Genomic DNA, 13,379 nt, shown 5'->3' with positions numbered 1-13,379 from the left:
GGAGTTCCGCAGGGATCAGTGCTGGGACCTTTGCTGTTTGTAGTGTACGTAAATGATTTGGAGGAAAATGTAACTGGACTAATTAGTAAGTTTGCAGATGACACTAAGGTTGGAGGAGTTGCAGATAGTGAAGAGGATTGTCAAAGGATACAACGGGATATAGATCAGTTGGAGACTTGGGCGGAGAAATGGCAGATGGAGGTTAATCCGGACAAATGCGAGGTGATGCATTTTGGAAGGTCTAATACATGTAGGAATTATACAGTAAATGGTAGAACCCTTAAGTGCATCGACGGGCAGAGGGATCTGGGTGTACAGGTCCACAGGTCACTGAAAGTGGCAATGCAGGTGGATAAGGTAGTCAGGAAGGCATATGGCATGTTTGCCTTCATCGGCAGGGGTATTGAGTATAAAAGCTGGGAAATCATGCTGCAGTTGTATAGAACCTTGGTTAGGCCACACTTGGAATATTGCATGCAATTCTGGTCGCCACATTACCAGAAGGATATGGAGGCGTTACAGAGGGTGCAGAGGAGGTTTACCAGGATGCTGCCTGGTCTGGAGGTTATTAGCTATGAGGAGAGGTTGGAGAAACTTGGATTGTTTTCACTAGAGTGACGGAGATTGAGGGGTGACTTGATAGAAGTTTACAAAATTATGAGTGGCATGGACAGAGTAGATAGTCAGAAGCTTTTTCCCAGGGTGGAAGAGTCAATTACTAGGGGACATAGATTTAACGTGAGAGGAGAAAACTATAGAGAAGATGTGCGGGGCAAGTTTTTACGCAGAGGGTAGTGAGTGTCTGGAATTCGCTGCCAGAGGAGGTGGTGGAAGCAGGTACAATAATGGTGTTTAAGATGCAGCTTGACAAAACATGAATAGGATGGGAATAGAGGGATACGGACCCCAGAAGTGTAAAATGTTTTAGTTTGACAGGCAATATGATCGGCGCAGGCTTGGAGGGCCGAAGGGCCTGTTCCTGTGCTGTACTTTTCTTTGTTCTTTGTTCTTTGACTGAATGGCCTGTTTCTGTGCCATATATCCTATGGAATCACTTATACAGGCACCCTTCTACATATGCTAGGTAATGACTTCTACGGAAGAAGGCTGAAGAGGGCAAAGAGAATCTACATCTAATAAGAACTGTAAGAATCTTCCTGTACCAGAGTCTGCATTTAAAACCCTTTTCTGCTCATGGATCAATCTGGGTGATACTTTTAGAGGTTTCACCTCTTTTGGTGTCAATCATGTTGAACAATCTGGAATAAATTTCCAGCTCCTGAATCTTTTTTTTCTAGCGATGGATCCTACACAGATTAGGCACAACATACTTATGTCTTATTAATGAATTATCCCCAGCTTGTGTCTTCCAAAATAGCCTTTCTATCACTATCAATTGTTTAACCAATTTATTGGAGTTCTTTGAAACAACAGGTGCTGTGGATAAAGGGGAACCAGTGAATGAACTGTACTTAGATTTTCAGAAGGCATTTGATAAGGTGCCTCATCAAAGGTTATTGTGTAAAATAAAAGCTCCTTTTGTAAGGAGTAACAGATTGGCATGGGGAGAAGATTGGCTAGCTAACAGGAAACAGAGTAGGCATAAATGGCTCATTTTCTGGTTGGCAGGATGTAATGAGTGGTGTGCCACAGGGATCAGTGCCTCAACTCTTTAAATGTATATAAATTATTTAGATGAAGGGACCAATGGTATGGTTGCTAAATTTGCTGATGACACAAAGGTAGGTAGGAAAGTAAGTTGTGAAGAGGACATAAGGCAGCTACAGAAGGATCCAGATAGGTTAGGTGATTGGGCAAAGATCTGGCAAATGGAGTATATTGTGAGAAAATGTAAGGTTGTCCATTTTGGCAGGACAAAAAAAAGAGGCATATTATCTAGATGGTGAGATTGCAGAGCTCTGAGATGCAGAAGGCTCAGGGTGTCCTAGTACATGAATTGCAAAAGTTTAGTATGCATGTGTATAGAAAATTGAACACAAGATTAAGGGGCGGGGGGTGTGGTTGGTTATGCTGCAGTTATGCAGGACATTGGTGAGACCACATCTAGAGTACTGCGTAGTATTGGTCCCCTTATTTAAGGAACGATGTAAACACATTAGCAGTTCAGAGAAGGTTTACGAGATTAATACCTGGAATGGGCAGATTGTCTTGAGGAAAGGCTGGACAGGCTAGACTTGTAGCTGCTGGAGCTTAAAAGAGTAAGAGGCGACTTGATTGTAACATATAAGATCCTGGGGGGACTTGACAGAGTTGGTGTGGAAAGGATGTTTCCTCTTGTGGAAAAATCTAGAACTCGGGGTCACTGTTTCAAAATAAGGGGTCACCCATTTAGGACAGAGATGAGGGAAAAAAAATTCTCTCAGAGGGTTGGAATTCTCTTCCTCAAAAGGTGGGCAAGGCAGAGTCCTTGAATAACTTTAAGGCAGAGGTCAATAGATTCTTGTTAAGCAAGGGGGTGAAAGGTTATCAGGGGAAGGTAGGAATGTGAAGTTGAGGATAAAATCAAATCAGCCTTGATCTTATTGCTGTTAACGGAGCAGGCTTGAGGGTCCGAGTGGTCTACTCCTGCTTCAAATTCATATGCTCAAAAGCAATGTTTTTTTTTTACATACACAAGCTGGTGTGGCTTAACTGGTTTCAGAAGCTTTCATGGTATTAAGTAGTTTTGATTTCTCATCAGTCAGTTTAATTACCAATTCCATTTTCTTGGACATCTTTAAGCCTAAACTCACTCTGATGACATGTTTTAGGTAATTTATAGGGCATTCTCCTTGCATGGTTCAGTCTGAGCGAAAGGCTGGGGAGGGAATGCAGAGTTTATGGTGGAGACCGAAAATGCCGGCTTTGTTCTTTCAAATACTTGGTTGAAGAATGGTGTGAATTTGCTATAACAATGTCGAATTATCAATGTTGTGGGGTCAAATGAAGTAGTGAAGCAGAGCTGAGTCTCATCACTATACATTTGAAAACTAACTCAGTGTCCATGGACAAAGTCATCCAACGTCATTATCTAGAAGAGGAATAAATCAGTGCATCGAGAGGTAGGAATCATGAGTGCAATCCATGATGGAAACATGGAGGAAGCACTCAAAACAGGACTGTGACCAATACAATCTTGGTCTGTGAGAGGGTATATCACAATATGCTACAGTGACAAAAGCAAGATACTTTGTGATAAATGCATTATCCCACTCCTAAAAAGGAGCAATGTTTCAGTTGTCTGTGCCTTGAAGACCATAAAGTCTATGTTTATAAATAAGTCTGCACTCAGAGTATAGCCATTGCTGCTGAAGGCATTTTACAGGGTAAAAGGTGTTTGCATATTTTTGGCTCTAATGGTAGTCTGCAAACTTCCCCCACCAAGAGTATATAACCTATAATTGATCCCAGTATCAAAGGGCTGCCTTTCTTTCTCATATTTTACAGATTTGGTGTGACAGGTACTCTCAATGTTACCATTGTAAAATAAAATGTAATGAAATAAGGCCTTGATCAATGTCATCACTTATAATGGAGGCAACACAAACAGCAACAGTTCACATCAAAACAGATCAATTTACATTCCTGATTATGTTCTCATTTTTACACGAGCTCTATTACAAAAATACTGAAACAATACTAAAAGAGATCCAACAGAAGTTTGCTTTTCTGATCGAATGGACCCTGCTCTTTAGACTGGAGTAAAGTAGCGATTTCCAAGCCTAGTATTTTCTATGCCACTTTTTTAGTGCAGATCTCAGATGGGCAGAGGTGGAAGATAACTTTGGGACACATCCCACAATGTTCTCACCCCTCTACATCTCATCAGGTAAAACTGTATTTGCCCATGTGAGTGACTGTGTTTAAAATATGAAATAACATTCAGTATATTCACAATTACTTGTGCTATTTAATCAGAGGATATAGGGCCTTCCTGCAAGACCCCTGCATTGGGTCAAAATCCTGGAACTCCCTGCCTAACAGCACTGTGGGTGTACCTACACCACATGGACTGCAACGGTTCAAGAAGGCAGCTCACCACCACCTTCTCAAGGGCAATTAGGGATTAGCAATAAATACTGGCCTAGCCAGTGACACCCACATCCCATGAATGAATAAAAAAAAATTCAGTGTATAGTATGCAGTAAGGGGTAGCGAAAGAAAGGTGGGGAGAGGAAGAGGTCTGGGATAAAAGTTGAAGAGGGGTGTGCGCAGTCCTATTAAGAGTCTGGTCTCATTGGTGTAATGCAAATTTTTCACCAAGAATAATATTGTTTCATGCAGGCAATTTGTTGCCATTTTCTTCCACTCCAGCAGGCCCTTGAAGCTGTTTAGGAGCAACATTCTGTCCCATCCTGGTGTAACTACTCAGCAGTTTGACGTATTTATTTCTCAGCATTGGACAATCAATCCAGTCTATAAATACATTAGATACATCTCAGACGAGATAATGCAGTCATAATGGAATAATGAGCAGACTTAAAAGGAAGTACAAGTGTTTTGTTAGGTGGTGTATAACCAAATGAACATCAAGACATGGTTTGTTTTATACAGGAAAGAATTTATTTTTTTTGCCCCAGATGAAACACGTTCCCTTCTTCAGAATTATACACACACAGAAATCAGGCAATAATTTTCTTAGAGTAAAAAGCATACATAATAACTGTCCATAAACATGATTTATTCTATTTAACCAATGGCACACAGATCCTCCCAGTTACAAAGTACAAAGATAAAATAATTACATAAGTTTAAAAATTGATAATTTAATGTACTTTTTTTTCACTGCTTTGTGCAAAATGTTGGTACAGTATTTCTCCTGGATGGATGAGCTTTCTTCATTGAAATTCATTCATCTTTCTGGACAATGAAATCATCATTTAACATACTCAATAATTCAAAATAATCCTTAGACACAGATTTTTAAAACTAAAGATGCATTTTTCCACTGTTACATTTATAAATATGTCAATATTAAATTTACAACTTTTATAGTTTACACATTACTCTGGGAGCATGTACACTGTGCGTTTACATATGTCTAACTTTGCGTTTAGACCTTTATTTTCTCACAGTAAATAGGTCAGAGTGTGCATTCTAACACTGTTGATATTTCTGTAAACTCAATTTACTTTTGACACCTCTGGTTACGTAGCTGGATGGTAGCATGAAATAAGTCTCACACAATCGCTGTAACAGTCAGTGGCATGAACTCAGTTTGTTCTGATTAGGTTGGTGAGGAATAAAATATAATTAAAACTGTCAAGAACAAAAAAAAGGGAACTTGAGATTTAACAGCACAGAGCTTAAGCTGACCTCTGATAGTGATCTCGAATTCAAACCCTATAATAAGCAAATCCCAGTCTTGAACCGCAACAACATATACCTGATTCAAGCATAGGACAGCTGAGTATCTTACCCATCAGATAATGAGGAATCAAGCAAATAAAATCTTAGTGAATGTTAAGTGCTTTGTGGGATTCTGCTGTACATCTCCAGCAATGTGAATAGTGTCAATTCCTAGTCAAGCGGCAGACTGTGGAAATTTAGAAAATTGATCCAAATAATGGCAGAATGACTTATTGGTAACCTTGTGAAACAGCACAAAGACAGTAATTCAGCCAGAAATAACGGTTCACCCGCTTAAAAAGTCTGGAAACGTAAACAATTAAAAACAAAGTTGACAAAAGCATTAAAATTGTTTTGGGAGAGGTCACCAAACTAATCTGAATAAGATCTGCTGCTATTAACTGCTCACATTTTCACCCTGCCATGCGGACAAAAATTAAATTGCTGACTATGAATTGATAGCCATGTGTTTTTCGCTAAGCGTGTATAATCTGCACTCCCTTCACAGAATGGCAATACTTATCCCACTTAAATAATTGTACCAACATGAAAGACTGAGTAGCACTTACTTTATAAGAGGCATAGTCAAGTTTATAACACTTCACTAAATTTTGAACTGACTCCAGGTAAGATGACCCAAGTTAAAAGTTATCATTTGTTCGCAATATCACTGAATGCAGATAAATCTCAAAGCTTAAAGCAAACTACAGTGAAAACTGCGAAAATGGATTCTTCCAAAAAACGGACACCTGCAAAAAACAGACACTTATTGAGACCCAAATAATTTGCATAATAAAATATACAAGAGACATTCTGATACCACAGACTCTAAATTAGAAATAGCGGACTGCGTTCAATGCATGAAACACTTTTACACCATGGAATGCAGCCTGCTGCAAAGTTGCTGTATCTGGAAATTTCGCTAAGTTGAGATCACTGGTTTTCCTCTTGCAGCTTGCTTCCTTTGTCTCCAAGTTCTTGTGAAGTCAGTGAATGCTGTTTAGCATGAGGTTGCAATGCCTTTTGTAAAGAAATAGCTTTTGTTGAATTTGGAGTTCTTTACTCAGCATTCACATTGCAGAGAAACTGTTCTTGGGGAATGGCTCTACCCTAGGTATAGAACACTTTCTCTGCTATGAATGCAAGGTTAAGAACTCCACATTCTATTGGAAAATGTTTACAATGCACACAACAGTTATTTTGAAAATAAGGACACCAGCAAATAAAGGACACAATGCCAGTTCCTAACATGTAATTTACAAGTTTTACTGTAGTACAAATAAGGTCTGAAGCTCCACTTATTACAGGAATGAAACTCAACAAGATGAATGCCCAGTGTTTTATTAATTCTCAAGTTCCTACTGAGAGTTGATTACAACCTTAAGTATTGAGCAATTATTAGTTACCAATTAACAAACTGCTCACTTTGTTTTCAGCTGCATTATTAAAACTCAAATCCCCTTATTAAAATGGAAAAAAACTTAAGCACAACTGAAATTTGTGGTCATGCTTTTCAGAAGTCACTTGGCTTAAACCCATATATTTATGTAAAAGATTGAGGCCCCCTTCTTGTTGGTTGTGGCTTCCCTGATACAACTCATTGTGTTGCTAGATGGCGTTCCAGTCAGATTAAAATTATCATTGTAACAGATTAAAATTTTCATTGTAACAGACAACCAAAAGTTTGGAATACAAATATAAAAGAAATAAAACAAAGCAATTCAGAACATTACACTGCTAACAACAGTACTTTGCTACTACTCTATAGAAGACTACTACATTGTATAATTTTTTGGGAAAACAGATTGTCCTCATGACAAAATATAAAATACTATAAATAGTAAGACAAGGTTAAGGCCTGTTACACCACAGGTGAGGAAAAACCTTTTTAAAAAAACTAAATTAGGACCTCAGTAAAGCTTTCCAAATTAGTGTTCAAGTTTCAATTTTGTTTAAACATGGGGAAAATGTCTGGCAGTGTATGCTGACCAGTATGATGTATAGCAATTTTACTAAGTTCTTCTGAGAGGCTTGTATTTGGTTTATTTGCTGTTTTATACTAGATCCTCAGAAAAACAAATGCTATGAGAACAGAGCATGATCATCTTATGATGTTAAAGATATTTGAAAAAACAAGAATATTTTTAATATACAAGATTGTACTCTGGTGGAATGAAACATCTCGTGTTTCACCAAACAAGTTAAACATTTACAGGGAAATAAATAAGGGTTAAAATATAAAGTATTTAAATTATAACAGTCACACAGAGACTGATGTATGTGCATGAAAAATGCAAATAAAAACATTTTGTGACAAACAGAATACCATATGACATGACTGAAGTACAAAAATATTTTCACCTCTAGACTGACTTCACAAATGACACAATTAAGCAATCCATTGGTGAAAATATTTTCCATATTTCTTCTGTTCATCAGTGTCTACTAGATTGTCAAAATTAAAGAAAGGTTAAATGACTACAACTGTGCTTCTGAAATTGTTCTTCAGTCATTCAGCTTGCAGGTGAGTACCTAATATCATAGATAATCATAGATACCTCTTTCAGCCAGTTAACTTCTAGCTATTAACTGAAAAAGGAATGAATTACTCCATATGAAAAGATGCAAAATTTGGATTTTAGGTTGTTTGGTTGCAAGATTGAGCAAATTACACAAAAGCAGGTCTCAAATAATTTTATAACCCTATACTTCCAGAAAATACTCTTGGATTGCTGTTCATTAAAATTAGTAAATTAATTTTGGTGGGTCCAAATGAACATCATGTTAATAACCAGTTGAATTATTCATTGAAAAGGTTCCAATTACTTATGATGTGGGACAGTACTCAGTGCCTCCTCCCGTGTGCGATTTAATGAAACATTCTGTGGAAGAAGAAAATACAGTTAATAGATCATAATATAATGTTGACTAAAGTCAAAGCTATAAACCTTATTTCTGAAAGGTTCTGCAAAAATATATGTAGGGGCAATTGTTTTTCTCCCAAGGGCCGTTTAATAGAAGCAAAGCCTTGTATTTTTTTCCTGTGGCCTTTGGAATGCAGGAACGTATCCAAATCTAAACCAAGAACAACCTGCGTAGAAAAACTCATCTAAAGAAACCCCAGTTCCATCTGTAGGGGGAAACTTTCCTAGGTGATCTTTTTCATCCATGTACCCAAAAGAATTTTCTCTCTATTGCCCAAATCACATCACTGACATTTGTCCTTGAAGACGGCTGTTTGCAGGAAGTGTTCGTGATCTGATGTTATTGCTGGAATGATGCAACAGGTTGATTCAAGTTTAAGAGTACTTTGTGTTGCTTCTCCTGGTTTGAATGCTGGAACTCATAAATATCAATCCTTATTTCTCTCACACCCAAGAAATACCCTGCTTGGCTTTAGGGACTTGGGTTTTGACACTACAAAATTCCTTGGGAAGTGACCTGTGATGATGAAACCATTATTGGCCCTTACAAGTCTTACACACCTGAGGGCACACCTTGAAGTGGCCAATATCTAAGTAAATATAACAAGACCTGCGGGTCAAACGAAGAATGCTGATCATTACTCTCTGGCTTATTGAAATAATTGTAAGAATACACATTGTACCACAGTTCAGGCTATGTCATTTGATAAACTTAGCAAACATTAAACAGGAAAGGAATAGTAATTAATGTAGTGATAAAAAACATTGCTATCATCTTTAAAATATCAAAACTAACAAAAAATGCTTCTCCTGCAATAACTCTGAACACAAACTGAACCCTGCATCATGGTTGCTTATTTTCTGTATGCAGTAAAGTTCCGCCATTTGTAGGGGTTCCATTCCTGAGAAGTCTCAAAAGGTCAAATCGCAAACAGTGAACATACTATATAATGGGAGTGAATTAGATAGGTTCCAGCCATCCCCAAATTGGACATTTTTAAAGGAAAAGAAGCAATAAAAATGATGTTTTTGAATAAATTCAAGACAATTTTATTGTTTGGCAATGCAAGAAAAGAAGAACAATGTAAAACTTGTCACACAATAGTACAAAATACTGTACAGGTACTGTACTCTACATGAGAGTGTAAGTAGTGGGAGCAGGTGACATGGCTGATGTAGGCGTTGATGTGGATAAAAAGAACGGTGTTATTGTTGACTGCTTCACTTTCTGTTTTTCAATTTTGTAAAGTTCTCGGTAAGGAGCAATAGTTGCTTCAATCGCTCTACAAAAGGCAAAGCTTCTTTCCATGCTTGTATCATGGTCTGTCGCCTGATTTTCAAATCTTTGGCTGACCTTATGAGATCTGTCATCATCTTGGTTGTGAACTGAACCTTTTTAGGCTCCTCTTCCTGCTCCTGTTTAGGCTCATTTAATCCCATTAGTTCAAACAATTCTTCCGTTGAGAGTTCCTCTTGATGAGATTGAAACAACTCATCCAATTCAGCTGTGGTCAGGTCTTCAAATCTCTCGCCTCCAACTTGCTTTGCCAAGTTAACAATCCTGGCCACTTCAGCATCCACATTGGGGAACCCTGTGAAATCATTCACAGCCTCAGGCCAAACTTTTTTCCAGCAGGCATTTATAGTTGAAACTCAAACTTCCTCCCACGAGTCGTTAATTATGGCTACTGCTATGAGGATGTTGAATTCCTTCCAGCAATCACGGTCTGCGGTTGAAGGGTCTGCTTCCAGAAGGTGAAAGATGTGGCTGAAGCTTTGTTGGGTGTAGTGAGCCTTAATGAGGAAATGACCCCCTGGTCCATTGGTTGGATAAGTGAGGTGGTATTTGGGGGTAAAAAAAAAATGTCAACATCTGGATGGTTCTCTGCGAGATTGTGGATGCTTAGGTGCATTATTGGAGATTAACAGGATCTTGAAAGACAGATTCTTTCCCCCCAGATAAGTGCAGACCTCTGGCAGAAAGCAATTGGCAAACCAGTCTTCAAATACGATTGCTGTAACCCAGGAATTGCTGTTAGCCTTTCGAAGTACTGGCAGATGAGATTTATTTTTCCCTTTGCAAGCTTGAGGGTTTTCTGACCTATAAACCAGCATAGCTTTACATTTAAAGCCAGCCACATTGGCATATAGCAGAAGTGTCAGACTTTCCTTTGCCACTTTAAACCGCTTCAAAATGTAGGTCGTATCTGGCATCTTCTTCCAGAACAGGCCAGTTTCGGCTGTTGAAGGCCTGCTTTGCCTGGTAGCCTCTCTCCTCAATGTATTCCTGCAACACCTTGGGAAACTCTCCTGCAGCTGCATAGTCAGCTGAAGCAGCCTCCCCCACCAACTTCTCATTGTGCAGCCCAAAACGCTTTTTAGAACGATTGAACCATCCAGCGCTTGCTGAGAATCCTTTGGAAGTTGAAGGAGAGGCACCTTTTGCATCGCCTTCACTGTCACCGGTGACACCAGCACTACCCTCTTTACTATTTATGTGCTGGTACAATTCAATTGCTTTGTTTCGAAAGATTGGACCATTAACTGGGGCCGCCCTTTGGTGCTCTCTCCACACGTTGAGTAACTTCTCCATTTTCTCCAAGTGTAGATCTCTCATGCTCACAAAAGTTAACTTGGCACTATGACTAACAGAAACATTGACACTGGTCCTTATTTTTTCCTCAGACTGCCTAATGTATCTGATTATGAATGAATCCACAGACTATTCCCTGGCCAACATGTTAACACTTGCACCAATTTTCAGTCTAAGATTGTGAATTTTTGTTCAAGTGTCATCACTTTCCTGGGACATTTTCAGCTTGGCTCTGACTTGCTCATTTTTAGTAAAGTACTGTATTGTACACGTATTGCAAAATATTGGTTGGGGATTACTGTAATGTGTAAATCACAGCAAATCACATGCAGTTGGAGATGGCACATGCGCAGTGTGGGTACATGCGCAGTGCGCGCTTTCTACATGGCAAAGACAAGCAGCGTTTTTAATGGCCTCTGAATTCAGTGTTTTATTACCCTTTCAGGACCAATGTGTGTTTAGGTGTGAAGTTCAAAATTTTAAATCGCGGATGAACAAAGTTTTGGGGCTGCAAACCGTAATCGGGTGTACAAAAACATTCATGCAGATAAATAAATTTGTGACAGAGGGGGTCGCAAACAGCGGGAGCTGACTAATTATCCGGTAAGTTGACATCCAATACTCCAAATATTTCACCCCTCTCCTAACTACACTCAGTTCTGTTGAAGGGTCATGTGGACTCGAAACGTCAACTCTTTTCTTCTCCACCGATGCTGCCAGACCTGCTGAGTTTTTCCAGGTAATTCTGTTTTTGTATCCAATACTCCTGATGGCTTCAGATTGATTGCTGTCTTTACCACTCAAGATTTAGCTCCAAATTTCTTTGAGATTCCCCAGAGCAAACGGACATTAAAACCTGCATCTCTCATAACTAGATTAGGTGATCAGCCATTTGCAGAGTTAAAGGTGGCACAAATGTAGTTCTTAAACATGCACTATAAAAAAGATACTGTGGATACTGGAAATCTGAAACAAAAACAGCCAGCTCAGAGGAAGCTTCAATACTGGAAATGTCAACCAGCGCTCTTTGGGCTTACACAATGTTTGTATTTGAATTAAATGGTTTGACCCAGCAATCTGTTCCAAACAATTTGAATGACCTGTTAGATGGGTCCCCATCCAAGGGAAATGACTGTTTCAGTTACAGGAGGAATTCGATTGCCCGCTTTTAATCTACAATGACCACTGCAAGTAGGTGCACATCCAATGTTTCAATACCAAGACAACGTTCAGTATAACAATTGTGCCGCAAGTGCCAAGCAATGACTACTTCCACAAAAAAGTCTAATCACTTGCCCTCAACATTCAATGGCATTACCATCTCTGAATCGCCCATCAACATCCTGGGGTAGAATCACTATTGGTCATAAATTTAACTGGAATAGCCGCATAAATACTGTGGCTACAAGAGCAGGTCAGATGCTGGAAATTGTGGTGAGTGACTCACCTCCTTACCCACAAAGCCTGTCCGCCATCTACAAAGCGCAAGTTAAGATGCTGGTAGATTATTACTCTCCACTAGCCTGGATGAGTGCAGCTCCAACAAAACTCAAGCTCAATACACTCCAGGACAAGCAGCCAGCTTGATTGGCACTCTACCCACCACCTTTAATCATTCACTCCCTCCATCACCAGCACACTTTGGCTGCAGTGTGTATCATATGCAAGATGCACTGCAGCAATACACCAAGGCTCCTTCAACAGCACCTTTCAAACCCATAATCTCCCCCATCTCAAAGGACAAGGGCAGCAAGTGCAGGAACGCCACCACACGCAAGTTCCTCTCTAAGCCGCGCCCCATCCTGACTTGGAACTATTATCCCCATTCTTTCTCTGTCAAAACCCAGGAATTCCTTACCTAAAAGCACTGTGATTTTACCAACAGTACACATTCTGCAGTGGTTCAAGACCACCCATTTCCATCTCCATAACATTACTTGACTCCGGCCCTGCTTTAGCTCATCAGCTGCTGAAACCCTTTAGACTCAACAATTCCGATGCTCTCTGGCCAGATTCCAGGCTTCCAACCTACATAAACTGGAACTCTGCTGTCTATATTCTAATTCGCACCATCCTGTTTACTATTGTCCTGCTGCTCACTGACCTACTTCTGGTCTGGCAATGCCAGAATTTTAAAATTTTCATCCCTGTTTTCAGATCCCTCCATGGCCTCACCACCCCTCCCATCTCAAATCTCCAGCAGCCCTACAACCCGCTAAGATTTCTCCATTCTTCCAATTCTGAACTCTTGCGCATACGTGATTTTAATTGCTCCACACTGGCGGGCCTTGCCTTCAACTGCCTGGGCTCCATGCTCTGGGTATCCTTCCTAAGCATCTCCATCTCTCTAGTTCTCTGCCCTCCTTAAAACTTGCCTGCCTGATCAAGCTTTTGGCTATATCTCCTACATGGTGACCTTGCTTGGCTTGTTGTCAATTTTGTTTGATGACACTCCCTGAGAGATTACATAACTACATAAATTCAAGTTGTTATTGCCCATGAGAAGGAAAGGC

At 39.6% G+C, this 13,379-nt stretch overlaps 1 protein-coding gene across 2 annotated transcripts in view; it reads right to left on the bottom strand.

The window, feature by feature from the left end:
* Nucleotides 1-4,585: 4,585 nt before the first annotated feature.
* LOC144683500 (6-phosphofructo-2-kinase/fructose-2,6-bisphosphatase 2-like) overlaps nucleotides 4,586-13,379 on the bottom strand; it is a 62,552-nt gene continuing 53,758 nt past the window's right edge. For both annotated transcript variants that reach the window (XM_078546563.1, XM_078546564.1), the window contains one exon: nucleotides 4,586-8,231. In XM_078546563.1, the coding sequence (XP_078402689.1) occupies nucleotides 8,172-8,231 (60 nt within the window). In that variant the 3' untranslated portion in view covers nucleotides 4,586-8,171. The remainder of the gene's footprint in view (nucleotides 8,232-13,379) is intronic.

This window comes from Cetorhinus maximus, chromosome 8 (assembly GCF_964194155.1).
Source record: "Cetorhinus maximus chromosome 8, sCetMax3.hap1.1, whole genome shotgun sequence".
Classification (NCBI taxonomy): Eukaryota; Metazoa; Chordata; class Chondrichthyes; order Lamniformes; family Cetorhinidae; genus Cetorhinus; species Cetorhinus maximus.
The sequence above is the reverse complement of the archived record's forward strand: the minus strand, read 5'-3'. Positions and strand labels throughout refer to the sequence as shown.